This window comes from Aotus nancymaae, unplaced genomic scaffold, assembly GCF_030222135.1.
Source record: "Aotus nancymaae isolate 86718 unplaced genomic scaffold, 86718_ANA_hifiasm-v0.15.2.pri h1tg000077l, whole genome shotgun sequence".
NCBI classification, from domain to species: Eukaryota; Metazoa; Chordata; class Mammalia; order Primates; family Aotidae; genus Aotus; species Aotus nancymaae.
The window spans coordinates 20,433,481-20,461,228 of record NW_026988492.1 but is presented as its reverse complement, the minus strand read 5'-3'; the positions used below and the strand labels follow the sequence as shown (position 1 = coordinate 20,461,228).

The window sequence follows — 27,748 nt, the reverse complement described above, 5'->3', positions numbered from 1 at the left end:
AACAGTTTCTGGCTGTGTCTATTAGAGTGTTTCTGGATGAGATCAGCATCTGAATCAGTGGACTCAACAGGCCACCCTCCCCAGTGTGGGTGGACATCACCCAGTCTTTGAAGGCTTGAATAGAACAAAAGATGGAGGATGGAGGAGCTCACCCCTTTTTTCATTTTTCTTTCTTTTTGTCCCTCGCTTTTTGAGCTGGGAAATCACACCTCATCTTCTCTTGTCCTTGGACTGAGACTTACACCATTGGCTCCCTGGTTCTCAGGCCTTTGGACTCAGCCAGTGGACTGATACCACTGGCTTTCCCAGGTCTCCACTGCAGACAGGAGACTGTGGGACTTCTCAGCCCCCACGATCTTGTGAGCCAACTCCTCATAATAAGTCTCTTTCTGTGTATCTATATATATCCGATTGGTTCTGTTCCTCTGACTAATACACCGTTTATCATGAAAGTGGGACACAATGCCCATATTTAGCCCAACTTGCTCCCTTCTTGCGGCTCTATTCATCATTGCACAACTCATCATGACTACACAAAGCTGCCCCTGGGGCAAACAGGGGCTGTGGTGCAGGATGAGACTGATGCGATCTTGCACAATTCCTCATTCTTAGCCCTCTGCCAGTTTTTCAGCATCAAGTCACCTCATGTTTGTCTAATGATCCGAGAGATGAATGGCACTCACCCTCAGCCGTGACCCTAATTCTGACCCACTGTGATTTCTCATGCTGTCCACCCCACCGCATACAGCCCCTGACAGGATCTCAAGGAATTGCTCTTTTATTAATTTCTATTTGTAAAAAAATTACTTTTATTTATTTTTGTTGCGACAAGGCCTTGCTTTGTTGCCCAGGATGGAGTGCAGTGGCACCATCATAATTTGCTGCAGCCTTGAACTTCTGGGCTCAAGTCATCCTCCTGCCTCAGCCTCCTGGGTAGCTGGGACCACAGGCACATGCCACCATGCCTAGCTGAGTTCAATTTTTTTGTAGAGGGGTCTCACTATGTTTCTCAGGCTGGTCTTGATCTCCTGGGCTCAAGTAATCCTCCTGCCTTGGCCTCCCAAAACGTTGGAATTACAGGTGTGGGCTACTGCGCCTGGCCTGGGATCATTCTTTTAGAGGTCATGGGCACAGCCAAGGTGACAGATCCATGTAAGTTTGATTCTTGAAAGTTGAAAAAGAAGGTGTCTGTCTGTCCTTCTCTCACTCCCCCTCTGGCCTACAAGGGCATGTGCTAAACCTGCATCCATCGAATTAAGAGGTAAGGACAAGAGCTCTGTAAGTGTGAGGCTGACATTTATGTGGCCCTGTAGAATGTGATTCTGGCTTTTGGCTTGGTTCTCCCACCTACAGATGAGATGATGTCATCTGATCATTAGCAAAGCATGTTGAAGATACTGAATAAAGACCATTTATTTCAATATCAACAAGAATGATTGCATTTAGACCTAAACTGTAAATGTGGCCCAAGGATGATAACTTAAACTACTCTTTTTTATTTTTATTTTTTAAGAGACAAAGTCTCTGTCATCCAGGCTGGAGTGTGCCCTAGTGTGATCCTAGCTCACTGTAGCCTCAAACTTGTGGGCTCAAGTGTTCCTCCCATCTCAGCTTCCTAAGTGGTTGGGACTACAGGTGTGTGCCACCATGCCTGCCTAATTAAATACAAATATTTTATAGGCTGGGTGTGGTGGCTCATGCTTGTGATCGCAGCACTTTGGGAGGCTGAGGCAGGCGGATCACCAGAGGTTGGCGGTTTGAGACCAGCCTGACCAACATGGAGAAAGTCTGTCCCTACTGAAAATACAAAATTAGCCAGGTGTGGTGTTGTGTGCCTGTAATCCCAGTTACTTGGGAGGCTGAGGCAGGAGAATCGCTGGAACCTGGGAGGTAAAGGTTGCGATGAGCCCAGATTGTGCTATTGTGCTCCAGCCTGGGCAACAAGAGAGCAAAACTCCATCTAAGAATTTTTTTTTTTTTTTTTTTTTTTGTGGCGTTCGGGTCTTGCTATGTTGCCCAGGCTGGTCTCAAACTCCTGGCCTCAAGCCAACTGCCTTGGCCTCTCAAAGCGCTGGGATTATAGGTATGAGTCACCACGCTTGGCCAGCAGAGGCTCCCAGACCAATCTGGACAAGACCTGCCCCCTCCCAAGAGCACCTATAAAGCAGAAATTTTAAGCCTTTTCCTTTATGTCATGATTTGTTCTCAGTGCAACGTAGGCAACAAAACTTGGCGATTTCTCAGGAAATATGCAAATCCTTGCTCCCTGGGATTGGAAAGGAACCAACTAAAAAATAATTTTCTGAGCATCACCTATGTGCCGAGTACGGTGATAGGCCACGGAAGATGAGCTTAAAAATCCGCTCAGAAAAACACTGGTACCAACTTTTCCTCCAGCTAAAGAAGCATATTTCAGTCCATCTCCAGATGGCAATCATGGTCCTGTTTCTTTGGTTATCACTGCTGGGGAAGGTTAGTGCTTAGACAAAGGGTAATTGAAATATGATGAATGTACTTAAAGAGTGCAAGGCCAGCTGGGTGCAGTGGCTCACACCTGTAATCTTAGCACTTTAGGAGGCCAAGGAAGGAAGTTCACTGGAGCCTTGGAGTTCGAGACCAGCCTGGGCAACATGGTGAAACCCTATCTCTAACAATACAAAGCAAAGCAAAACAGACACAAAAAATCCAAATTAACCAGGTATGGTGGTGGGTGCCTGTAGTCTCAGCTTCTCAGGAGGCTGAGGCAGAAGAATAGCTTGAACCTGGGAGGCAGAGGTTGCAGTGAGCTGAGATTGCGCCACTCCAGCCTGGGTGACAGAGTGAGACTCCATCTCAAAAAAAAAAAAAAAAAAAAAAGAGTGCCTAGCCAATCCCTTCAGGCCAGGGCAAAGCTATACAGGTGAAATATTAAATTCCTGATGTGATCTCAGAGACCAAAATAGATGCCCCTTTATGAACTACACCCGACACTAGGGTTAAGTTACCTACAGGTCAAGGGTTCAGGGCCAGCTGTCCTAGCGCATTTCTCAATTTCTGTGGCTAAACTCCCTACCAACAGGAGCTGTCAATGCTGGTTTACGATACAGACCTTTACAACTCTGACTTGACAGAGGGTGGCCTTACAAATATTCTCTTCTGAGGACCTACTGCAGACTTGAGGCCAGTGTCAGCCATGCACAGAGGTTGCACACAAACTGTCTTTCTGTCCTATAGTTCAGCTTGTAAGGTAAAAAGCCTCACATTCCACCTCTTTTTAATGCTAAAAGCCACCCCAGGAAGGAACTGGAGGTCCTAATATTAAGTGAAATCGGCATAGGACAGGCACAGAAAGACCAAGTTCACATTTTCTCACTTCTTTGTGGGAGCTAAAAACGCAAACAAATGAACTTATGGAGACAGAGTGGAAGGATGGTTCCCAGAGGCTGGGAAGGGTAGTGGGGGTCAGGGAGATGGGGATGGTTAATGGGTACAAAAAAAATACAAAGAATGGGTTGGTTCCAAGTCTTTGCTATTGTGAAGAGTGCCACAATAAACATATGTGTACATGTTTCTTTATAATAGAATGATGTATAATCCTTTGGGTATATACCCAGTAATGGGATTGCTGGGTCAAATGGTATTTCTAGTTCTAGATCCTTGAGGAGTCGCCACACTGTCTTCCACAATGGTTGAATTAATTTACACTCCCACCAACAGTGTAAAAGTGTTCCTATTTCTCCACATCCTCTCCAGCATCTGTTGTCTCCTGATTTTTTAATGATCGCCATTCTAACTGGCGTGAGATGGTATCTCAATGTGTTTTTGATTTGCATTTCTCTAATGACCAGTGATGATGAGCTTTTTTTCCATATGTTTGTTGGCTGCATAAATGTCTTCTTTTGAGAAGTGTCTGTTCATATCCTTGCCCCACTTTTTGATGGGGTTGTTTGTTTTTTTCTTATAAATTTGTTAAAGTCCTTTGTAGATTCTGGATATTAGCCCTTTGCCAGATGGGTAGATTGCAAAAATGCACATGTACCCTAGAACTTAAAGTGCAATTAAAAAAAAAAGAAAGAATGAATAAGACCTAGTATTTGATAGCACAGTGGGGTGACTGTAGTCAATAATGATTGAAATGTACATTTTAATATAACTAAATAGAATTGGATTGTTTGTAACACAAAGGATAAATGTTTGAGGGGGTGGATACCCCATCTGCCCTGATGTGGTTATTACACATTGTATGCCTGAATCAAAATATCTCATGTACCCCATAAATATATACACCTACCATGTACCCACAAAAATTAAAAATTTAAAAAACCAAAACAAAAACCCCACCCGAAGTGAACATGGGACATATGTCACATATACGCCTACCTACTGCACACACACTTGACACTCCTTCATAACTATGGATACTTCTTCCCCTGTTATATAATACAGACACCGAAAGGCATAAAACCCGACCTCCTCGTCCCCTCTTCAAAGAGAGCATCTTCAATCCACCCTGGAGACTTTCTCATCTCGGCTTGCAAACTGATACTGCCAACGAAGCCCTCCTTTCTCCTCGTTAGCCAGCCTGGTGGCCTTCGGATGATACTGACGGCACATCCAGTCATTCTGACAGCCACTCACGCCACCCAACCTCAATCCAGGAATGATCAAAGTACTTCCCCGAAGAGTTCTTTCAATGTGAGTGCCAATTTTCTTTTCTCTCTGAAGGTTTGAGTGTGAATAAGATTGAGAGCTAGTGATAAGATTTCTTGATTTCTCTTATAACTGTAAGATGTATAATTTGGGGAAATCTTTCTTTTAAAAAAACGAAACAGACTCTGTCATTTTATGACCTATATTTGCAAAGCTTTCAGACATCATGGTGATGACTAATTTTTGATGGTGATCAAAAATTTTGCAATCTAATTTTCTTCTGTCAGGGCAGAACCCAGAATAGGCAGGATTCAATACTGCAGCCTGAAGGCGTGAGAATCGCTGAGGGTCCACATCCCCTGACTCGTTCCTATCTCATGGGACAAGTCCGCTGCCTTCTACAGGGGCTGACGGATGGGTGCCTTCAGTTGGATGTTGGAAGCCGTACTGGAAGAGGGAGAGGACCAGATGGAAAGGCATGGTGGGACAGCTGTGCCGTCTCATCGGTCTCTTCCCAGGGAACACACAACATTCCAGGCAGACTTCCTGTGGGAGTCTCCCATGGGACAGGACACACACTTCTAAATGAGTTGTATCCACACCTTAGCCAACATGTTCTCCATCACCCACATGCCCCATTAGTGAGTTCAAGGGCATGAGAAACAGTGTTGGACCATGTAGGAATCCCATTCCACACTTCCTCCTACTCCACCTGAAGCACACAATGGTAACCCTGCTGTCTCATGTCCACATTTTAATTTTCTGTAACTTGGATACATTTGACTACATTTTCCTGATCTATTGTAGAAAACAGGGGAATGGAAGGGAAGAGAAAGGGGGAGAAGTGTCCGCTGTGACCACGCCGCCCGCTGCTGGGAAAGAGAAAGGAAGGTGGCAGGGCAGTGTTCAGAATTTGGGAAAAATAGCAGAACAAAGCCAAACACCCTTCCTCACCTTTCTGCTACTAAAGAGATGAGAGGTTCGTTCTCTGAAGACGAACAGGAAGCAGGGATGAGGTGGAATGGAAGTGCAGGAATTACATGGACTTCTATACCCCGTGTGGAGACTGTTCCCTCCTGATCCCTGGATGTGGGAGGCCGTGTCCCAGGCAGGAAGGGAAGGGTCTTCTCTGGAGAGGATGGAGAGCCAGAGAGGAAAGACATCCAGACACTGAGACGCTGATATTCGGGGTTCCCCAAGGAAAGAACCAGCTTGCGATGGGAGTCACGTCACAGGGACACCCACCGGGAGACTGTCCCACCCTAAACTGGAGCATCTACTTAGGGTCTAAGTGCTCCCCTCTTACGTGTGAAAGGACAGACCAGGGCCAGCAGACACTGAGGGAACCTCCTCCAGGAAAGAGAGACCAACATAAATAAACTGGAAAAGAAAGGGCTGGAAGGAAACACAGTAACATGATAGTTAATATTATCAGAGTGATAAGAGAGGATATATTTCCTAAAATAATAATAGCATAATATTAAAAAAATCAGATAATATGAAGAAACTCTTAGAAATTAAAAAAACCCCATAATGGTAAAGGTTAGAAAGTCTAGAGAAGAGATTAAAGTAAATACTGACAAAGCCTCCCAGAAAGTGGAAAAATAAGACAGGGACAGCTGGATAGGCAGATAGCAGAGTGGCAGGCCATGCCCAGCGTTTGATAGATAGGAATTCCAGAAAGAGAAGACACAGACAAGGGAGGAGAAGATATCAAAGGAACAATCCAAAAAGAACCCACAACTAAAACAGAACGCACGTCACGTCTCCAGGCTAAAAGTGCCCATCACTGAACACAGAGCACGGTAGATTTACAAAGACTCATATCAGGGCACCCATCCTGAAATTTCGGATCAAAAGGAGCAAAAAGGATCCCATTGTTGGGGGTCACGAGGGGGTGTCACATCCAATGGATATGATGGTGGGCTTTTCCAGAGCAATGCCTTTGGTATTCGGAGAGAAATCTTTTTCGTATATTTCTATATCCAAACTATTCATCAGATATGAAGGTAGAATAAAGACTTTTTCAGATGTGCCAGGACCCAAACGTTTTACTTCCCACATGCACTTTCTCTGGATTGACTGCAGGATGTTCTCCAGTGAAACAATGGTGCAAAACAAACAAAAACGGGAAGACTCCGGATCTGGGAAACAGAGGACCCAATACAGAGCGAGGGAGAAGGAAAGACCCTGATGGGGATGGGGCATCCTGGGTTGAGACTGTGCGTGAGATCAAGTTCAGACTGGAGCAGGAGGCTGGAGGAGACTAAGAGGGAGGTCCTGGAAAAACAACAGCGGTAGCAGCTGCCACGGCAGAGAACTACCCAATGTAGCTGGAAATTAATACTGGTAGACATCTGGGAATTCGCAGGAACTTTCTGGAGAAAAGTGAGGAGTATGTAGAAACTAAACAAGTGAAAGCAAGGCATGTATTCCCGTTGCATAAAACAATGGTTTGTCTAAAAATGGAGCTGCGACCACGGGATACTACTTGGATTAGTCAAGATAATGTCATGCTGATAACTATGGCTTTAAGCCAGAATTGTACAATCATCATATTGAGAAAGTAGAAAAGGAAATAAAAAGTGGGTGGTTGTAATCTACATCTATCCTAATCTTCATCCCTATTTTATTTATGTATTTGTTTATTTTGAGCCAAGGTCTCGCTCTGTCCACCAGGCTAGAGTGCAATTGTATGATCTGGGCTCCTGGGCTCACTCCAACCTCCACCTTTGGGGTTCAGGCAATCCTCCCACCTCAGCCTCCAGAGAAGCTGGGACTACAGGCATGTACCGCCACAGCTGGCTAATTTTTGTGTTTCTTGTAGAGATGGGATCTCACTATGTTGCCCAGGCTGGTCTTGAACTCCTAAGATCAAGTGATCCTCTTGCCTCAGCCTCCCAAAGTGCTGGTATTCCAGGCATGAGCCACTGTGCCTGCCCATCTTCATCTATTTTAGCAGGAATTCAATAATCTAAAAATGAATAAATCAAGGAATAATGCCCTGTGCAATTATTTAGCTATATGGAGGCAAATACTAGAAGAAACAGCTAAAACTATTGCAAGGAGCAGGAGCTGCAGGGAGGAGGCCTGTTGGTCATAATAAGCCTTGTAGAACCATTTGACTTTTAAATGATGTCATATATTACTTTGATAGAAACAAATATTCATACTTTAAAAAGTGAATAACGTTGAACTTTGAGAAAGCAGAAATAAGACTTATTCTACCTGGACAACTTAGATTTATTTTTTTTGTTGAGGTGGAGTTTTGCTCTTGTTCCCCAGGCTGGGGTGCAATGGTCCGATCTTGGCTCACTGCAACCTCCGCCTCCCAGGTTCAAGCGATTCTCTTGCCTCAGCCTCCTGAGTAGCTGGGATTACAGGCATGCGCCACCATGTCTGGCTAATTTCGTATTTTTAGTAGAGATGGGGATTCTCCATGTTGGTCAGGCTGGTCTTGAACTCCTGACCTCAGGTCATCTGCCCATCTAAGCCTCCCAAAGTGTTGGGATTACAGGTGTAACCCACTGCACCCAGTGACAACTTAGATTTTAATATACAGTAGAAACCATTCCCCAAGAGACAGGGAGGGAGCTGATGTTACACCCACACTGGGTAAACCCAGGCCTCCAGGTAGCAGCATCAGGATGGGTTATCTGGGTCTAACACCACTCTCTGGGCTCTCCAAGGCCCCAAAAGCACCAGCGGGCCTTGTGGGTGGCACAAAGAGAATCACAGCCAAGAGAAAACACTCGGGTCTAAATCCAACTAGCTAATCACCTGCCTGGCACGGGACTAAGAACTTCGCAGACTTTATCTCACTGAATCTTCCCAAGAAGGTTGTGGTTAGAGACTTATAACATCCTTGCTCAATCAGAGAGGAAAAGGAAGCTTGGAGATTTTATGGGAGGTTTCCACATTTAGACAGGGCTGGGAAAAGAACCCAGGCCTGCCCGACAGCAAAAGCTGAACTCTCAATCACTCAGCAGTGCCTTTCATGATCTTTACATTGACACAGGTAACATGACTATGGCTTTAAGCCAGAATTATACAATCACCATGTGGAAAAAATGGAAAGGGAAATAAAATGTGGGTGGTTATAATCTACATCCATCTTAATCTTCATCCATCTTTTTCTGAGACAAGGTCTTGCTCTGTCCACCAGGCTGGAGTGTAGTGATGAGATCCGGGCTCCTGGGCTCACTGCAACATCCACCTTTGGGGCTCAGGCAATCCTGATACACAGGCTATCAACCACCCCCCATTTATTTGTCTCTGAGTCACTTAGCTTCTCTCTACCTACTTGCTCCTCTGGAAAGCTAGTGATTCTTACTCTATCTCATGCAGAGACACTGAGGCTCAAATATCATCATATATATCTAAAATTTAAAAATAAACTTTAAATGCCAGTTTGTGAAAATGAAAATATTATTCTTGATCATGGGAGGGAGATGGGAGCCTTGGGATGCCCAGAGACCAAAACTTGGTCTCTTTTATCAACTTGAAAGAAGTTGGCCGAGCGCAGTGGCTCACACCTGTAATCCCAGCACTTTGGGAGGCGGAGGCAGGAGAATCATCTGAGGTTGGGAGTTTAAAACCAGCCTGACCAACACGGAGAAACCCCATCTCTACCAAAAATACAAAATTAGCTGGGCAGGTGCATGCCTGTAATCCCAGCTACTCAGGAGGCTGAGGCAGGAGAACCACTTGAACCCAGGAGGTGGAGGATGCAGTGAGCTGAGATGGGGCCATTGCACTCCAGCCTGGGGAACAAAAGCAAAACTCCATCTCAAAAAAAAAAAAAAAAAAAAAAAAAGCAAAAAAGCTGTCCCTTGGTTATTTGTGCTCATTTGTGTGCAAAGCCCAAAGAAAGATTTTTGAGGAGAGAGAGCTGGGTTCTGGGGTGACATTCAGCATGTAGGCTGATGCTGTTGGGACCTTGATCCTAAATATGGCTGGCTACAAAGGCATCATCCACTTACTGAATTTGTAGTATTTAGTTCTGACATTCATTCTTTCAATTTTCCCTGAATCCCAAAGTCCTCGACGTGCATGATGTTCAGAAGCCTTCAGTGCCAGCTCAGCATTTGGGACAAGACAGAACTGAACAACTCCTCTCCCTTTTCCCAGGCGTCTGCCCAGGTAGGCTTTGGGGCAATTTTTTACATGTCCTGCTGGAGAGTGATTTCGTGGGTTCAACATTCCCATTCATTTACTTCGCTGCCCAAGGCTGCCACCTGGTGGCGACTGCTCATCTTGCATTTCCGAACTTTGTTTCAAAGCGCTTTCACATTCGTTTAAAACACCAGATACTCTTACAATCTGTATGCAAGCTCAGTATTATTATTTCCAGTTTATAATGAGAAAATGGGATCTTAGAGAGAGGAAGGAATTTGCAAGTACCTGGAACTGCATTTGGTATCTTTTCCCCCCATTCGGCAAAACCCCAAAATACCGTCCCAGAGTGCGCTGGGTTTGAGCCCAGTTTTAGTCCTGGCTCAGTAACTGTCCCGATATGAGGTCTTTTCACAGAACTGAATTTGATCATTACCTGGTCCTCTGTTATTCTGAACATTTTTACTTGGTGGAACTATGCTGTGCAGTCATTCCAGCTCTTGTGTGTGTTAAGGTTTAATGGGTTTTTGCAATCCCCAAAGCCTAAGTTTAATTAAATTTTAAGATCCAGGCAGTGGTATCTCCCTAGACTCCTTTGAATCCATCCATTGAACACCTCACAGACAGGTGTACAAGGAGAACCTCCCTCCAGGGCGCTCCATAGCCTGCCTATTCATTAGGTATGCGACCTTGCCTCATCTTCCTCATTGGGAAAAGAGGGATAAAAAGCAGCATCTATCTCTCGGGTTGACAGGTGCAGCAAACCACCATGGCACATGTATACCTGTGTAACAAACCTGCATGTTCTGCACATGTATCCCAGGACTTAAAGTGTAACAATAATAAAAAACACCTTTTAGAAAATGCAGGACATTCTGGGTTTTACATTTATTTATTTTTTTAATAATTATTTAATCTCCCATTAATGTCCTGGTAACCAAAGGAAAATTCCTTACTGAGACCACAGGAATGGCTGAACCCATCAAATCTTCATTTGAAAGTTCTCTGTTTTGACCATGTGGAATTTTCCCTGACTGGATACGCTACCCCTAAATTCCTTACAGAACTCTTATTCTAACTAATCCTCACATTTCAGGACTTCAGACGAGTCCCTGACATTTTACCCAGGTAAGAGGCAGAACTTCAGCAGTGAAGTCAGAAAAGCATCTGTTAATTTGCCTTCTGTGGCCCTACATCAGTCAGCTGGTATATACCTCAAACTCTTCTGCTTCTTGTTAATTAAATTTTTAGAATAAGGGGGAATCCTAGGTATAGTATTATTTGATTTATTTGAAGGTAAAATGCATTTTGGCCTCCAAATTAATTACTATCAATAAACTTACACAAAATTCACTCTCAAAAACAAAAAAAAAGCACTGTCTGTCTCAAAAGGCGTTGTGAAGATTCAGTTACACAGTTCTCACACGGCACTCAGTGACAAGCCTACACATCTGTTACTGTAAATGAGCTAAGCTGCATTCATGAGACATGACGGGCAGGCCGCGGGCAGCCAGTGGAGTGGGTGTTTCCTTTTTAAAATGTCCTTTTAGGGCCGGGAGTGGCGGCTCACACCTGTAATCTCAGCACTTTGGGAGGCTAAGGTGGGTGGATCACTTGAGGTCAGGAGTTCGAGACCAGCCTGGACGACATGGCAAAACCTCATCTCTACTAAAATTACAAAAACTAGCCAGGTGTGGTGGTGCACAACTGTAATCCCAGTAACTTCAGGGGCTGAGGTGGGAGAGTCACTTGAACCTGGGAGGCAGAGGATGCAGTGAGCCAAGCTTGCGCCATTGCACTCCAGCCTGGGTGACAGAGCGAGACTGTGTCTCAAAAACAAAAAAAGTTCTTTTAGTCGCAGTTCCTAACCTGGGTGGTATTCTACAAGTCTGTCTTTCCAGGGAGGTGGTGTGTGCTGGAAAGAGGTGCAGGCATTTTGGGTTATCCCACAAAAGGAGACACTATGAGCTTATGAAGCAATTGGATACAGGACAAGAGGCTGGCGCTCTTAATTAGGAATCATCTCTTGAACAGACTTTTTTTTCTAAAGAAGATGCACAAATGGCCAATCAGCATGTAGAAATATGCTCCACATCACTAGTCATCAGGGAAATGCAAATCAAACCACAATGAGATACAGCTCACACCCGTTGGGATGGCTATTAATTTAATAAAACAAAATAGAAAATAACAAATGTTGGTGAGGAAGTGGAGAAACTGGAGCCCCTGTGCACTGCTGGGAGAAATGTAAAATGGTACAGCTGCTACGGAAAACAGCAGGGATGGCGCCTCAGAAAAGAAAAATCGAACTACCCTATGATCTGGCAATACCACTTACAGGTATATACCCCGAACAACTGGGAAGAGGGTCTCGAGGAGATATTTAGGCATCCATGTTCGTAACAGCACTGTTCATGATAGTCAAAAGGTAGAAATAACCCGTGTCTTTTGATGGATGAATGGATTAACCAAAGGTGATCTACACATACTGAGAGAGGAGACCCCTCCCCATCTCCCTCCTCGCAGGCCTCGACTTCCTCCCTCCGGATGAGAAGGAGGGTAAAGAGTGATAAAATACCAAAGAACTAGAATCGGTGGTCAAACGACTTGCTAACGCCACTGACCAGGCTATCATAAGGCCCAAGCACTGGGAAGGTAACTCCCTTTTCAGTTCCCAGCGTCTATACTATCTATAAACCTTGAAGTGTTGCAAAGAACGTTATTCCTACCAGCCAGGGCCCGGCACTGGGTCACGTCCTCCACATTTACATGACCCAGACCTCCTCCTGGAAACACCTCTGCCAACTAATGATTTACTGCCTTTGTCTTGTCTCTGTAAGCCCCCTCCCCTGCCTATTCCCTCATGCACTGCATATGAATTAGCAAATCAATAAAGCCAAAGACTGTGAGGTCAGCTGCCCGGCCAATGGGCAATAACACAGTTTCACCTCTGCTCCCCCTTCAGAGTTGTAAGCCCTTAAAAAGGGAAAGAAGCTCCTTCTCAGGGAGCTCAGTGAATAAGGATGTAGCCTTCTGCAGCTCCTGGCCAAATAAAAAGCCACTTCCTTCCTCAGTTCAGTGTTCAAGAGCTTTGTTTCTCGCTGCTCCTGCTTTAACATAATGAAACATTATTTAACCTTAAAAAGGAAGGCAGCCAAGCATGGTGGCTCACATCTGTAATCGCAGCACTTTGGAAAGCCAAGGCAGGCAGATCACCTGAGCCTAGGAGTTTGAGACCAGCCTTGGCAACATGGCGAAACCCTGTCTCTACAAAGAAATAAAATTAGACAGATATGGTGGCTCACACCTGTAGTCCCAGCTACTTAGAAGGCTGAGGTGAGAGGATCACTTAAGCCTGGGAGTTGGAGGCTGCAGAAAGCCAAGATCGCCCCACTCAACTCTAGCCTGGATGACAGAGAGACTCTGTCTTAAAAATAAAAAATAAAAAAATTAAAAAAAAATGAAGGAAATTGTGACACATGCTACAAGATGGATGAATCTTTTTTTTTTTTTTTTTTTTTTTTTAGATGTAGGCTAGAGTGCAATGGCACGATCTCGACTCACTGCAACCTCCATCTCCTGGTTTCAAGTGATTCTCCTGCCTCAGCCTCCCCAGTAGCTGGGATTACAGGTGCGCACCACCATGTCTGGCTAATTTTTGTATTTTTAGTAGAAACGAGGTTTCACCAAGTTGGCCAGGCTGGTCTTGAACTCCTGATCTCTGGTGACCCGCTGGCCTTGGCCTCCCAAAGTGCTGGGATTACAGGTGTGAGCCACTGCGCCTGGCTGATATGGATGAACCTTGAGGCCATTATGCTAAGTAAAGTAAGCCAGACACAAAAGGACAAATACTACACGATTCCACTTATGTGAAGTACTAGAGTGGTTAAATTCATAGAGACAAAAGTAGTGGTTGCCAGGGGCTGAGGACAGCGGGGAAGGGGAGCTGTTTATTGACTGTAGAGTTTCAGTTTTGCAGATGAAGAGAGTTCCTGGGTGAATGATGGTGTGATGGCTGCACAACATTGTGAATGTCCTGAATGCCACTGATCTGTACACTTAAAAATGGTCGAGACCGCAAACTGAGTTCAGTGTATAATGCCGAGTGAACGGAGCACCCAATTCTCACAAGTCACTGCTAAAGAACTTACTCATGTAACTGAATACCGTCTGTCCCCCCAAAACTTATGGAAATATAAAAAAAATTGTAAAAATGTTTAAGAGAGTAAATTTATGTGCATTTTACAATTTTTTTTAAAAAGAAAGACACTGTCTCACTGAAAGTGACAAGAGCATCCCTTTGAAAGATGCTGCTAGACCATCGAAAAATGGTCAAATACACACATAATTGGTTATAAGAAGCTCATCCATACTGCGAGACCTAAGTGGACTAGTGTGCTTGTCATACTTGTCTAAGGTTTTCCTCTTTGTCTCAGTTGACAAAGAAACCTTTAAAATCAGGAGACCTTTAAAATAAAGTTAGGAAACATCTCCACAGAGCCAGAAACAGCCACGGATCAAAGGAATCTCATTATTAAATGGCGCCATTAGCTTCATAACTTTCCATTCATGTATAGTAAGTGATTTATAAATGACTTCTCCTAATCAACGAAATGGCCTAAGGGGCAACACTTTGGAATTGTCAGCTTCAAATGATCCTTTTGGATTTCAGTGGGAAACTGAGGGAGGAGGGAGTTCCTACCTTGTAGATGCAGGACTTCGCGTTCAGAAAGAAAAGCTCAATGGTAGCATTATCCTTCAGGTACGAAATGCTTTCTATATAGAACCTGAAAGAGAAAAATGATGCATGAACCACAGAAACAGCAGGTGCAGAAAACACAGTGCTCTCTCGAGCTCCAGGACTTGCAGTGGAAGCTGGAACTCCCCATCCTAAAGAAACAAAGGAAAAAGCATCATCAGTGGTTTTTCTGTGATCCCCTGTGGAAGACAAACAGTGTTTTTTGAGTTGTGATAGTGGGTTAGGACTGTCATGCCCTGATGGGCCTCACCATAGCCAAAGAATCGGGCCTGCCACCAACCTGTAACAGCAGATTCTAAAACAAACCTTCTACTTTCTTTTGTCTTATTTGCTTTCTAATTTTACATAATTAATTTGTTATTTGTTTTTTATCACATTTCTTGTCTTTTCTAAATTGTCATTGAGTTGGATTTTCTTTACTTTTTTTTTTTTTTTTTTTTTTTTTTTTTTTTTAAGAGAGACAGGGTCTTGCTCTGTTGCCCAGGCTGGAGTGCAGTGGTGTGATCATGGCTCACTGTAGCCTCAACCTCCTGGGCTCAAGCAATCTTCCTGCCTCAGTTTCCTGAGTAACTGAGACTACAGGTGCATACCACCACACCCAGCTTTTTTTTGTTTGTAGAGATGGAGTCTGGCTTTGTTGCTCAGGCTAGGCTCAAATCATCTGCCCAACTCAGCCTCCTGAAATGCTGAGGTTATAGATGTGAGCCACTGGTGGGGACTAGGGAAGGGATAGTAGAAGGTGGGGGGACTGGGGAGCGACAGCATTAGGAGAAATACCTAATGTAGATGATAGGGTGATGGATACAGCAAACCACCACGGCACATGTTTACCTGCATAACAAACCTGCACATTCTGCACATCTACCCCAGAACTTAAAGTATAATCAATAAATTTAGAAAGAGAAAAAGAGATAATTTCTTCTGCTTAATCACAGCTTTCTTTGAAATGGTTACTACTACTCCTAAAGGTGGTGAATTGAGATTTGATTTCTGTACATTTGGAGAGCTGTGCTAAGCTAAGTGATATTAATGCATATTAAGCCAAATGAGAATTGGATTTCGTCTGGAGCTTATAGATTTTTTTTTCCAAGATGAAACATGCTGACATTATATAAGTTTACACTAAATCTGCCTTTATAATATTGACTTTGGAGTTTATTAAATTCTTTAATGAGACAATGCACTTGTACTGTCTAATGACCAGCTGCACTGAAGGATGAGGAATTGAGGCGAGGAGGGGAGAAAGGTTGAAATGCAGCATCTTGGAGGGAAGAAGGTTCTGAGCCGGTGTGGCAACCCTTGGGGCGGATTAGGAGGGTGCTGAGTACCTGGGGCTCTTGGAAACTGGGTTTACCAACAAGAGGCAGAAGGTGAGGGAGGTGAAATGGGAAGAATAAAGTACTAGAGTTTTCTAGAACAGCATTAACAGCTGATGGCCAGAATCCTCTGGAGGGAGTCAGAGAGCAGCGGTGGAGTCCCCAGCTCTGTGTGACTTAGGGCAAGTCACATCACCTTGCTGGGCTTCTGTTTTTCAGACTGTGAAAGAAGTGGTTCTCTATCTAAGAACCCCACTGGTTTTTAAATATTAGAAACTAACTCCAATTTAAACAACAGCAGCAAAAACAAGAAGCCAACATCGTACAAGGCAAACAAAGGATGCCTTTAGCTTCCTAAGTTCTATTTGTAGTAATTCATTAAAATGACTTCTTCTAATCAATATAATCACCTAAGGGGCAACAACGTGGAATTTCCAGGTTCAAATGATACGTTTAGATTCCAGTGGGAAATGGAAGAGGAGGAGAGTTTCTACACTGTAGATGCAGGACTTCATGTGTCTTTTCAGGAAGGAAAGCTCAAAGGTAGCATTACCCTTCAGGTACGGTCAAAGATAAAAGGATTTATCCATAATTGGCTGGGTGTGGGGAATCCCAGCACCTTGTGAGACTGAGGGGGTGGGATCACCTGAGATCAAGAGTTCGAAACCAGCCTGGCTAACAGCCGAGATTGTGCCATTGCACTCCAGCCTGGGCAAGAAGAGCAAAACTCTATCTCAAAAATAAATAAATTTACAGCCTTTGCAAAAAGTCTTTGTCAAAGGGTCGTCAGAATAACAAAAGAAACTAAAGGAAGCAAAATAAGGAAAACGGAGTAAAGGGAGAGAAAGGGGAGGGAAGGAAGAGAGAAAGCAATCCTAACACCAGAATATTAACAGAGGCCTCCTGAAGTTGACAGCTGCCTTCATACTCTAATAATGATTTTGAGTCTAAATTCATATAGGGTCTGAAATAACATAAGTTTCAAAGTAATGCCGTATGTTTCTTTAAAAAAATTCTCATTTGCTTTAGTTCTAGAGAATTAAAGAGTAAAGACATCCTGTCTCCTCCAGCCTAATTTCCACCTGAATAGAATATTAACAAAATATAACACTTCCGTTTTCAACTCTAAAATGATATAAAACTGAAACGAGGTGGCTAATCCTACATCTCTGCGACTGCATTAATTCCACCAAGCTCCATGTTGTCCGGTCATAAAAAGGGCAGAGAAGGTTCAGGAAATAACACGCATATTCTGAGATGAAGAAAAAAACCACCTCCTCTCGACAGAAGTGGAAAGCAGTTTCCAGTTAACTTTGATCACCAAGATGACAGGCTGGAAAACCCTGTGAGTTCCTGGCCTGTCACATCATTGTTCTGTTAGGGGAGGGTATTGAGCTCGTCTGAACTTTCCCTCCATGCCAGGGAACTGCTGAGTCAAAAATGCCTGCATAGAAAGAGCTCAGACATCTCCACCCGCACGCCCAGAGAGGCATGGTGCACGCTGGTGCACCAGGACAAGAGCCTTCTGGGGATATGGGGAGGGCTCATGGTTTGGATTCAAAGTCAAACTTTTCTTCTTCTTCTTCTTTTTGAGATGGGGTCTTGCTCTGTCACTCAGGCTGGAGGACAATGTGCAATCACACCTCACTGCAGCCTAGACCTCCTGGGCTCAAGTGATCCTTCTGCCTCAGCCTCCCAGATAGCTGGGACTACAGGTATAAGCCACCTTGCTGACTAATTTTTAATTTTCTGTTGAGATGGGGTCTCTCTATGTTGCCTAGGCTGGTCTTGAACTCCTGAGCTCAAGTAATCCTCCCACCTTGACCTCCTAAAGTAAGTACTGGGATTACAGGCCAGCCTCTTCTTTTTTTAAAATCCTGTTTTTGGCTGGGCGTAGTGGCTCATGCCTGTAATCCCAGCATTTTGGGAGGCTGAGGCAGGCAGATCACTTGAGATCAGGAGTTCGAGACCAACCTGGTCAACATGGTGAAACCCTGTCTCTACTAAAAATACAAAAACTAGCTAGGCGTGGTGGCGGCTGTCTGTAATCCCAGCTACTTGGGAGGCTAAGGCAGGAGAATCACTTGAACTCAGGAGGTAGAAGCTGCAGTCAGCTGAGATTGCACCACTGCACTCTAGCCTGTGACAGAGCAAGACTGTCTCAAAAAAAAAAAAAAAAAAAAAAAAAAAAAAAAAAAGGTGGATTCTTTTTCTGATTTTTCAGGAGAGCCTCAGCAGTAGGTGGCGATGTTGCATTTCCTTAATTACCAGCGTGGGGCAGGGAGTGCTTCCAGGGTTCACAAAGAACATTCCAGGTCTCTGGGTAACCAGGGAAATGAAGGCTGTGTCTCAGATTCAGAGGGTCTGCACAGACAGTTCCGAGTCTGGCTACGTATTGGCCATGTCTTTATGATGCGTGGACATCTGTGGCCTTGCTGGGCCTGGAGGGACTGCCGGGGCCGGGGTTAGCCAATTTCCAGAAAGCAAGACTTCCACATGTCACCATGGATCCAGGGTCCCGCCCTTCCTCCAACTCTCAGCTCTCACAGCCAGGGCCACTATTCCCCCACCCTCACCACCCCGGGGACATGTCCCAGACAACCAGGGGCAGCCCCCATGCTGCAGAGCCCGCTGAAATTATTTAAACTAGCCAATCCCAAGCCTGCTCTCTGGCCTCGCCCATTCCTCCCCACAGAAACCACAAAAAAGGCTCTTGCCCAATTGTTCCCTGGCTCCCCTGCCTCCTGACTAACCCCGGTGCCTCCCACGTGGCCTCGCGTGGCACGGTGCTGCCCCTCCTCCCAGGAATGAGTGACAATCTTTTCAACGTCCGTCCTCTCCTCATCTGCTGGCCTCACCACAGCTGAATCATAATCAGACCCACACTTTAAACTGCTTTTTGGGGCACATTTAGCAGGACTGAATCTTAGGGCATCCATCTGAGTTGAAAGGAACACTGCATGGACCGCAGACCTCGCTGAGGGCTCCTGAACTCCACAAGCAACCTTCCACCCAAGCGAGCTCAGATGGCCCGGACCCGAGAATATTTTATCAGAGAATCTGAAGGAGAAATAAGTAGGTGTTCTGTGTTTGTGTTTGAGCTTATTAAATATTAAACAGCCTCTGAAGCCTTGGGGGGTCCTGTCCCCTTCTTTGACATGTGAAAGCCTCTGATTGCAACAGACTGAACGCTGCCTGGTCAGATGGCGAGGGCCCAGCCAGACGACATCGGCCAGGTCTCCTCCTCCAACCCCTCCTGCTCTCCCGTTCCCTTTCCCATCCAACTCTGGGCACTTGGGAATCACTGAATATTTACAGCAAGTGTTAATTAAATGGACCAGTGATTTCATTTTGTAATCAACACAAATGTCACATTTGAAATGCCTACTCTTGGTGGCAAATAAGAGCCACGATAATGAGAGCAATAAGCTGTGAGTTTCTGCAGCCAAGGCTCCGATGCTTAGAATCTCAACAGCTCTAAAATCTTAACTGGGACACCCAGCTGAAATATAGCAAGTTCTGGTTAGCAGGAACCTCATTTTAGATCCATGCCATCATTGTTATTGCGAGTGACAGGAAGGAGCAGCTGCTGTCTCCACCAGCCGGGGAAGACACCAAGAATCCGATCCATGGACTTGGCTGAAAATCCTCCCCGATCAGGCTTCTCCTCTCTTTTTTTTCTGCTGCTTGTTTCAGTTTATTGTCTGTGAAGCTCAAAAGTTTGAAGAGGCATATCTAATCTCTGTTTATTTTCTTATAAGGAGTTTAGATGATCAGAGCTACAGGGACACTTGGTAGAAGAATAAGCAATTAAAGAATAGTCCAGGCATGAAGGCTTCATTCTGAGCACAGTGTTGTGCCTATAAAAAGACCACACACACACACACACACACACACACACGCACGCACACACGACATAGACTTCCTTGGGTGTGTATATTTTCCTTCTATTTTTTCTTGACCTATTTCTAAAGCTTGCCCGGTGAATGATATCAGAGAGATATTGTTCCCAAGTCTTATGGCACTAAACAATGGTTTGCAGTTGAATGTGGTCTTGGTCATATATTGACCACTGGCTGCTTATAACATGTGTATGTGGGAGGAGGGGTGTGGTGAGGGGAGTGGGAAGAGGTGAGCAGAAGTCGCATCATACAAGGTACACTAAAAATATCCTTTTGCGGGGATAATGGGAAGCTGGAAAAAAATTATGGGTAAGGATCAGATGAGAATTCTAGAAAGATGCCCTGTGTCTTCATATGGGGGAGTTTGGAAGGGATCAAGATCAGACGCAGAGATGAAGAAGGAGATCTTGAGTCCAGGAGAAGTTTACGGAAGCTCTAATTACGTATTAGGCTGAGTATGGAGAGTAAGGGATGGATATGGAGCTGTTTAAGATGCAGGAATAAAAGGGAGTCGTGACTGAGAGAACAGGAGGAGGCAGGTGGGAGGGAGCAGTGAAGTCAGAGTTGACTCCCAAGTCTCTGGCTTGGGGGGCTGCATGGGTGGTGGTGCCCATCACAAAGACAAGGAGGTGACACCAAAAGGGGAGCAAATTTAAAGGCAAAAAGACGATGGTGTCATTAAATTCTGGCTGCATCTGTGCAGAAATGCCAATCGGCAGAGACGGCCCGGAGCTCGGGAGAGAGGTCAGGACTGGGGCAGAGCATGGAGAGTCTCCAGCAGAGACTGCATTGGCAGCCGTGGGTGGGGGTGAAATCACACCCAGGGAGAGGACACAAGGAAGACACAACCTCGTGGACACCAGGGCTCAAGGGACAGCAGAGCAGAGCAGGGAACCTGCCCTGAGCCAGGGACAGAGGGGACAAACGGGAGGAGGCCCAGGAGAGTGCAGTGCCACAGAGCCGGGGAACTGAAGGGGAGCACGTTCGATTGAGGCCAGAGCCACAGAGACCACTTTGGAGCAGGGCAGAAGCACAGCCAGGGAACCAGGGGCAAGAGACCTCCAGTGACTGGGGGAATGATGGTGCCAGAAGCTGGATGGCCACGGAATGAGGAAGGAGAGGCCTGTGGGGAGGGGGTGACAGCGAGTACAGACCCATTTCTCAGCCGCTGCTGTGAGCAGAGCAGAAGGGGCAGCAGAGGGCACTGGCTGGAGGTGGCTGTGCGTCACAGAGGGTGTTTTATTTGGTTAGATTGGGAGGTGGTCATGAAGGGGAGGAATCCATGGAGAAGGAGATGCTTAAGATAGAGAAAAAGAGAGGAAAGACTCAAGGGAAAAGCTCGGTGAGGTGGCAGAAGGGGCTGGAACTGAGGCCCACGTGGATGGGTGAGTGCTGGCTGATGGGCTAAGGGTCTTCCTCTGAGATGCTCATGCATTTGCGTGTGTGCAGTGTGTGGGCTGGGAAGCTACAAAAACACAATTAAAGATACAATTAAGTTTGTGGGTAAAGAAGTAGGACTAGGAGCTCCCTGGTGCTGGCTTTTGTTTTCTCTGCAGAAACATAAGCAGCGCCAATGTCTTAGAGCAAAAGCCGTGAGTATCTGGAGCCTGCAGCAAGACGTAAAACCAGAGTGGGGAACAGAGATCCTGAGCAGCCACCCCGGGCAGAACTGGCTAGAAACACTGATGATCTGTGTGGGATTCATCACAATAACCATGAACCAACCTGAAGTTGTGTGAGCCTTTTCCTGACCACACTCAGAAGCTCATGGGTAGAAATAAAAGGTGTGTGTGTGGCAGGACCTGTCCAACCCTGGGAGGATGTGTGTGTGAGGGAGAGAGAGAAAGGGAGAGAGAGAGAGAGTGTGAGCAGTAAAGGAAGTTGTGGTCCAGGGCCAAGAAGTGGCTGGAAGGGTGTACAATGGATTTGCACTGAATTGGCAAAGAAACAAACAAACAAACAAACAACAGGCAGGGCTGATAGGATCTCAGAAGCTGGAGGAAATGGATGTGAAATTGCCTGAGAACAGGGTTTATCAGTTTTGTTCACTGCTCTGTCCTTGGCTCCTAGAGCAGTGCTTCTACCAAGGGACATCTCAAGGGATATCTGTGAGGCCATAAATGAAGGCCTGGATGATGGTGCAGAAATGGCGCAGAAGGAGCGATGAGAAAGCTGCTGTACTCCACAGCCGGGATGATGGTGAACTTGGGCTTGTGTCGGGAGTGACACAGCTCAGGGTGATGACAAGGTGCAAGTGGACCCTGGAGTTTTCTTTCTAGGAGAGGGAAGAGCGCAGTTCAACAAAGCACACCTTCCTGTGGGTGTCCACTGTGTCCGAAAATGCAGAAAATGGCAAGACCCTCTTAAGTGGGACCAACAGCAGATGTTTCGGCTTCTGAAAATCCTTGCTTTGCCATTTGGGATGGCTCTTCCTCCTCCAGTGTGGCATTTCCAAGGGATCCAGTGTATCCCTTCAGAGTGGCAGCCTGCCAAGACCTGTGCTTTGGTTGTCCTGTGCGGGGGGCGCTCTGCCAAGGGAGCTCTGGGTTGGGTAGTGCTGGAACCAGGCTGGAAACAGGCAGACTCTGTCCCTGGTGCTGGTGTGCACCTGTCCTGAACATCACCTCTGCAGGCGGACACTGGTTCTGCAAAGTGTGGGTGACAAGGAGGGCTGGGGTCACCGCCTTTGACTTGGCTGCTCCTGGCCTGCCTGCAGAGGGAGCAGTGGAGATCGCTGGCCTGCAGTGAGCGTGTCACTTTTCCCCGGTGTAGATGGATGCCGTGCAGTGGGGGATGGCAGACATAACCGAACAGATGAGATCTCATCTCGCCTCCGTAACTTATTAGCCACGCTGGGGAAGAATTTACGGACCATCCTGGGCTCCCATCTCCTTCTCTTTAATTAAGAATAATCAGACCTGCTTCAAGGGTTGCTGCAAAGATTAACAATCACCCTTAGCAATGGACAGGTGATGAACAATGGATAGTGCCTGTCTCTCCGACCTTTATCCTTTTTGGGTAATTATTATTATTACTATTATTATTATTATTGAGATGGAGTCTCACTCTGTCACCCAGTCTGGAGTGCAGTGTCGCGATCTTGGCTCACTGTAACTTCCCTTCCACCTCCCGGGTTCAAGTGATTCTCCTGCCTCAGCCTCTCAAGTAGCTGAGACTACAGGCACATGCCACCATGCCCAGGTAATCTCTGCATTTTTAGTAGAGAAGTGTTTTCACCATGTTGGCCAGGCTGGTCTTCACCTCCTGACTTCAGGTGATCTGCCCGCCTTGGCCTCCCAAAGTGCTGGAATTACAGTGTGAGCCACCACGCCTGGCCTACCATGGCTCTCTTTTATCAGGTGGTTTGATTCTGCTTTGCCACCTGGATATGTGGTATGTAGATCTAATATATAGACATTTATACCAAAGGAGAAAGGATTTGAGGAACCTGGGAGTCAGAATGCATCAAGATACACAGGTGTCACGGCTGGAGCATGGAGGCTGCTCAGAGCCTAACCATGCTGCTGTTTAGAAACACACAGGAAAGGTACCAGCTAGACAAAAGCTCTTTTATGGACTGAAGCCTATTCCAAGTTCTGGGCTTTTGATGAAGATGATTCTCTTACCACTCCTTTGGAGAAAAGTGCCTGTGAGCATCCCTAGGCAGGTGTCGGGTTATAAACAGAGAATTCTTCCCAGGATGAAAAGCATGGTAAAAAGATGAAATTAACTTATATAGAGAATCTGCCTCCTCTCTTGGAGAAAACAGAATGACTGTTTTTTTGTTACTACACTGCTCGACTAGCTGAGAAGTGAGAACTCAGGATAGTGAGGGTGCCAGGATCCTCTGTGGCTGGGACCCTGGTGACACCCTCCACCCCACCCTTGGAGGCTGCTGCAATAGGTCGACTGAGAGGTGAGGGCCTGAGTTCAGGTGACAAAGAGGAGAGGGCAGTGCAGAGGGAGATTTTGTAAGCAGCAGCAGAGAATTAATGCACGTAAAAATTCTAGGTTGGTTTTTGCTGGATACAAAATAAAAACAGAAAAAATATCTAGGTTGGGAGGCCGAGGCGGGTGGATCACCTGAAGTCAGTTTAAGACCAGCCTGACCAACATGTGAAACCCCATCTCTAATGAAAATACAAAAAGTAGCTGGTGTGGTGGTAGGCACCTGTAATCCTAGCTACTTGGGAGACTGAGGCCGGAGAATCCGTTGAACCCAGGAGGTGGAGGTTGCAGTGAGCCAAGATCGCACCCCTGAACTCTGGCCTGGGCAACAGAGCGAGACTCCGTCTCAAAAAACAAACAAACAAATAAACAAAATTCAAGGAAGAGGAAAGAAGACTTCAAGATGTGCAGCCTGTGTGACTGAGTGGATGAGGATGCCATAGATCTGATGGGACCGTGGAAGGTTAAGGGAGGAGACAGAACATAATGAATTTGGCTTTGGACCTGCTGAGTTTGAAGTACTCTAGTGGGGCTCTGCAGGAGGCAACTGGAACGTGACACCTTCCAGAAAGATCTGCTTTCATAGGAGCTGAGGAGCTGGAGGAGGAGCAGCGTTCTGCTAGATGGTGTGTATGACAACATAGTGGAGAATGGCTGTCCCTAAATGCAGATTTGGAAACTTTTCTCTCTAATGAGTGTTCTGTGAGGTTTCTGCTTTGTCCAACTAGGAAAAAGGGTGGTGATGTTGGAAGCATCTAGGATGGCTATGGATCAGAAGTGGGTGCTGTATCTGGGTCTTCAGCCATCCCATTCCCCGATTCTCTCTACTGCTAGCACCTATTTCACCTCTGCAATGCTGGGCTGCCTGCTTCCATGCAGAGAAGACAGGCTTGGAGTGATTTGGAAAGATCTGCATATCTCAGAGACCGATACTTCCACCATCAATGTCAAGGTGCTTCAAGCTCTCCTGCAAGCACCCCCACAAATAACTCAGACACTTGGAAAAAACACCTACTATGCAGCCAAGCCCAGGATTTCCTCTTCTTGGCTCACGTTGGTGAAAACCACCAGGGAGGCAGGGAGTGCCTGATATACGGTAAATGCACTCGCGCACCTGCGATGACAGGTTAATGACCTGCTTCCACGGGAGTCCCGCCTGATGCCACCTGCCCCTCCCGGCGGAATTGTTGCTCTCTGCTTTATATGGTTGCTTTTCCGTTAATCTGAGAAACTGTATACACCATTAAAGAGAATATGGCATTGAAATCATTCCCATCAGTAATGGAAATAGCTAAGATGAGACTGGATATGTTCACAGCTGTTAAACAAATCAAAAACGCATTAACCTCAAGTTGAAATTTACTCTGCCAGCTGAGGAAAAGTCATACACTTGAGCCTGTTAAGTGGACCCTTTAACTCTTGTTTTAAGCTCTTCTGATGCCTTGTGTGGCTTAAGGATGCCTATGTCTGGAAGTGCATTCCTGATCATGCTCTTTAGGAATGACAGAACTGCCCATCATTTGTATCTCGCTCCTAAATTTCTGTTAGCATATTTTAAAAGAACAGGGTGTATGGGCTGGGCGCAGGTATTAGAGTCCATGTAAAGACGGAGGCATCAGGACCTCAATGCTTCTGCAGCTGTGTTGCAGTCAAGGTACTGGACAGAAAGAACCTGGTGGCTTCATAGACTGGGTGTTTAGGAGCTGCTGGATTGAGGGCTGATTCTGACTTTGCTACCAAATCAGACTGCCCCTGAACCCCCGACCTTCCCAGCCTCTGGCTTTTCACAACCTTTTGCAAACAGAAGTTACAAGTCCTGCTGTCTTCATAAGCCTGCTGCAAATATTGTCTCTTTAAATCACTATATCCCACAAATAGTTCCCTTTGCAAGCACAAAATTTCTTAGACTAGATTGATGAATAGAAAAATGCCCATTGTTTCTGCTATGTTATTAAGCTGTATCCTCCCTTGCCAGGAAATGCATATGGGCTTGTGGTTTGCTGATGGGTTTTGACTACTCCTATTTGGGATAAACTCCCCACGTTTCAACAGATTCAAGTGGCATCCCTTCTAAAAGGAAATAATACAAAGGCTTTTGTTACGTCATTTCAAATTGCCACCAAAAAGGAATACCATGGTCTGTGCTATAAGAGACTCATTGTTGGAGATACATGACCCTCCCCAAAAATGCAGAAAAAAGTTTTCTCTCGTCATTCCACACCCAAGCATCCTAGTGCAAATACACAACACACATGTCCTCGCACACTCACAGACACACCCTGCGCCCTCGCACCTTGCGTTTCCATCTACGAGGCACGCCAGCTCTGCTACAACCTTTATCACTGGCGATGATCGAAGACAAACTTGAGCGCCCTTTCCTCTGTCCTGTTCTGGACGGAGGATGTCCGGATTCCTCGGAATCACTCTGCCCTCCCAGAGTTTTCTGATAGAGAACACAAAGAAGCGAAAGTGTGGACACCAGGTGTACATACCTGACACAAAAGTATAGAACCACGGGTCCTGACTTTTTAGGGAAGTCGTGTTCCAATACTCTTCGATCTAGTTGAAGCCAGTTTAAGTGTCCCCTGAGGAAAATAGAGACAAATTGGTTAGGGGTTTGCATTTTGCAGAGGATTTTTTTTGGGTTGAAGGTATATATGAAGCAGAACGTACTGGATTGTGGATAAACCGGAACTTTCACCTTTTATTTTTTTTTTTCATTTTTATTTTTTTGAGAAAAAGTCTTGCTCTGTAACCCAGGCTGGAGTGCAGTGGCACAATCTTGGCTCACTGTAACCTCCACCTCCTGGGTTCAAGTGATTCTCCAGTCTCAGCCTCCTGAGTAGCTGCAATTACAGGTGTGAGCCACCACATCTGGCTAAATTTTGTATTTTTAGTAGAGATGGGGTTTCACCATGGTGGTCAGGCTTGTCTCAAACTCCTGACCTCAGGTGATCTGCCCGCCTCGGCCTTCCAAAGGTTGGGATTACAGGCGTGAGCCGCGGCACCCGGTCACCTTCACCTTATTATTAGCTTTACAGTATTCAAGAACCCAAAGGCACTATGTGGGGGACGCCGAGTCAGCAGTGGATCCCGTGTGATGTGAGGGGGAGAATGGGAACTGGAAAGTGAAGGGATTGGGACCTGCTGTTTCCCAGAGTGCACTGAAATGAAAATGTCATCTTAATCCTCCTTCTTGTCCTGAATCGCCTTTTCACCACACTCTCAACTGTCTTTTTCCCTGAAGGACTCAAAGCACACTTTAGAACATGTTAGCAGTCTTCACAACATCTTGCTGGAAGTATCTGGGGTGAAAAGCGAACCATACACAGTGTCTTAAAACGTTAAACTTAGGGCCGGGGCAGTGGCTCACGCCTTTAATCCCAGCACTTTGGAAGGCTGAGGCAAGAGATCCCCAGAGGGCAACCACTTTCCAGGCAGAGACTGGCCTGTGCAAAGGCCCTGGGTTCGGGGAGGACCCCGGCATCTTAGTGTCCTGTGAGTGGAAAGCCATGAGGCTAGGGACAGCCGTGAAGGCCACGTCTTGGAGGTTAGTCTTGGAAGAGTGGGGCAAAGCCACAGAATAACTGAGCTGAAGAATCTACTCTTTCCTTTCCCCTCCTCTCCATTTCCAATGTCTGCCATCCTCCTGGAGGAGACAGTCCTATAATCACTTTACAGAGTAAACTCACGTGGAATAGACTCGAGTGACTTCGCTACATTTCCCCAGGTGGCTGATGCTGTGTGACATGTGTGCAAAAGGCTGTGGATAGTGAGAAACAAAATCTGCCCACATCACTGTCTAAGAATGCTTGCTCCTCTGAGCACACGCTCAGACCTCTGAAAAGGAAAGAGAGAACATGCACAGGTGGCTTCCATTCCGTTTCTGAGGCTTCAAACTGCACCTTTTGCACATAGGGACAAACAAATATCCCTTTCCACAAAGCCCACACCTGTGGCTATCGGGAAGCCTGGTGAATCTGCCTTAGAATACTGACCACCTGAGGAACTTTGGCCTGTTTCTCCTCCAAGAATCTCCAGCCGGAAAAAAAATTTCCATTAACTTTATCTTTTCATTA

The 27,748-nt window shown here is 45.8% G+C and overlaps 1 protein-coding gene across 10 annotated transcripts in view; it reads right to left on the bottom strand.

Moving 5' to 3' along the window:
- The window catches only part of FRMD4A (FERM domain containing 4A), a 679,421-nt gene that overhangs the window by 120,677 nt on the left and 530,996 nt on the right, over positions 1-27,748 (bottom strand). For all 10 annotated transcript variants that reach the window (XM_064368421.1, XM_064368419.1, XM_064368420.1 and 7 more), the window contains 2 exons: positions 26,162-26,254; positions 14,447-14,531 (listed from right to left, as the gene is read on the bottom strand). In XM_064368421.1, coding sequence (XP_064224491.1) covers positions 14,447-14,531; positions 26,162-26,254 — 178 coding nt within the window. The remainder of the gene's footprint in view (positions 1-14,446; positions 14,532-26,161; positions 26,255-27,748) is intronic.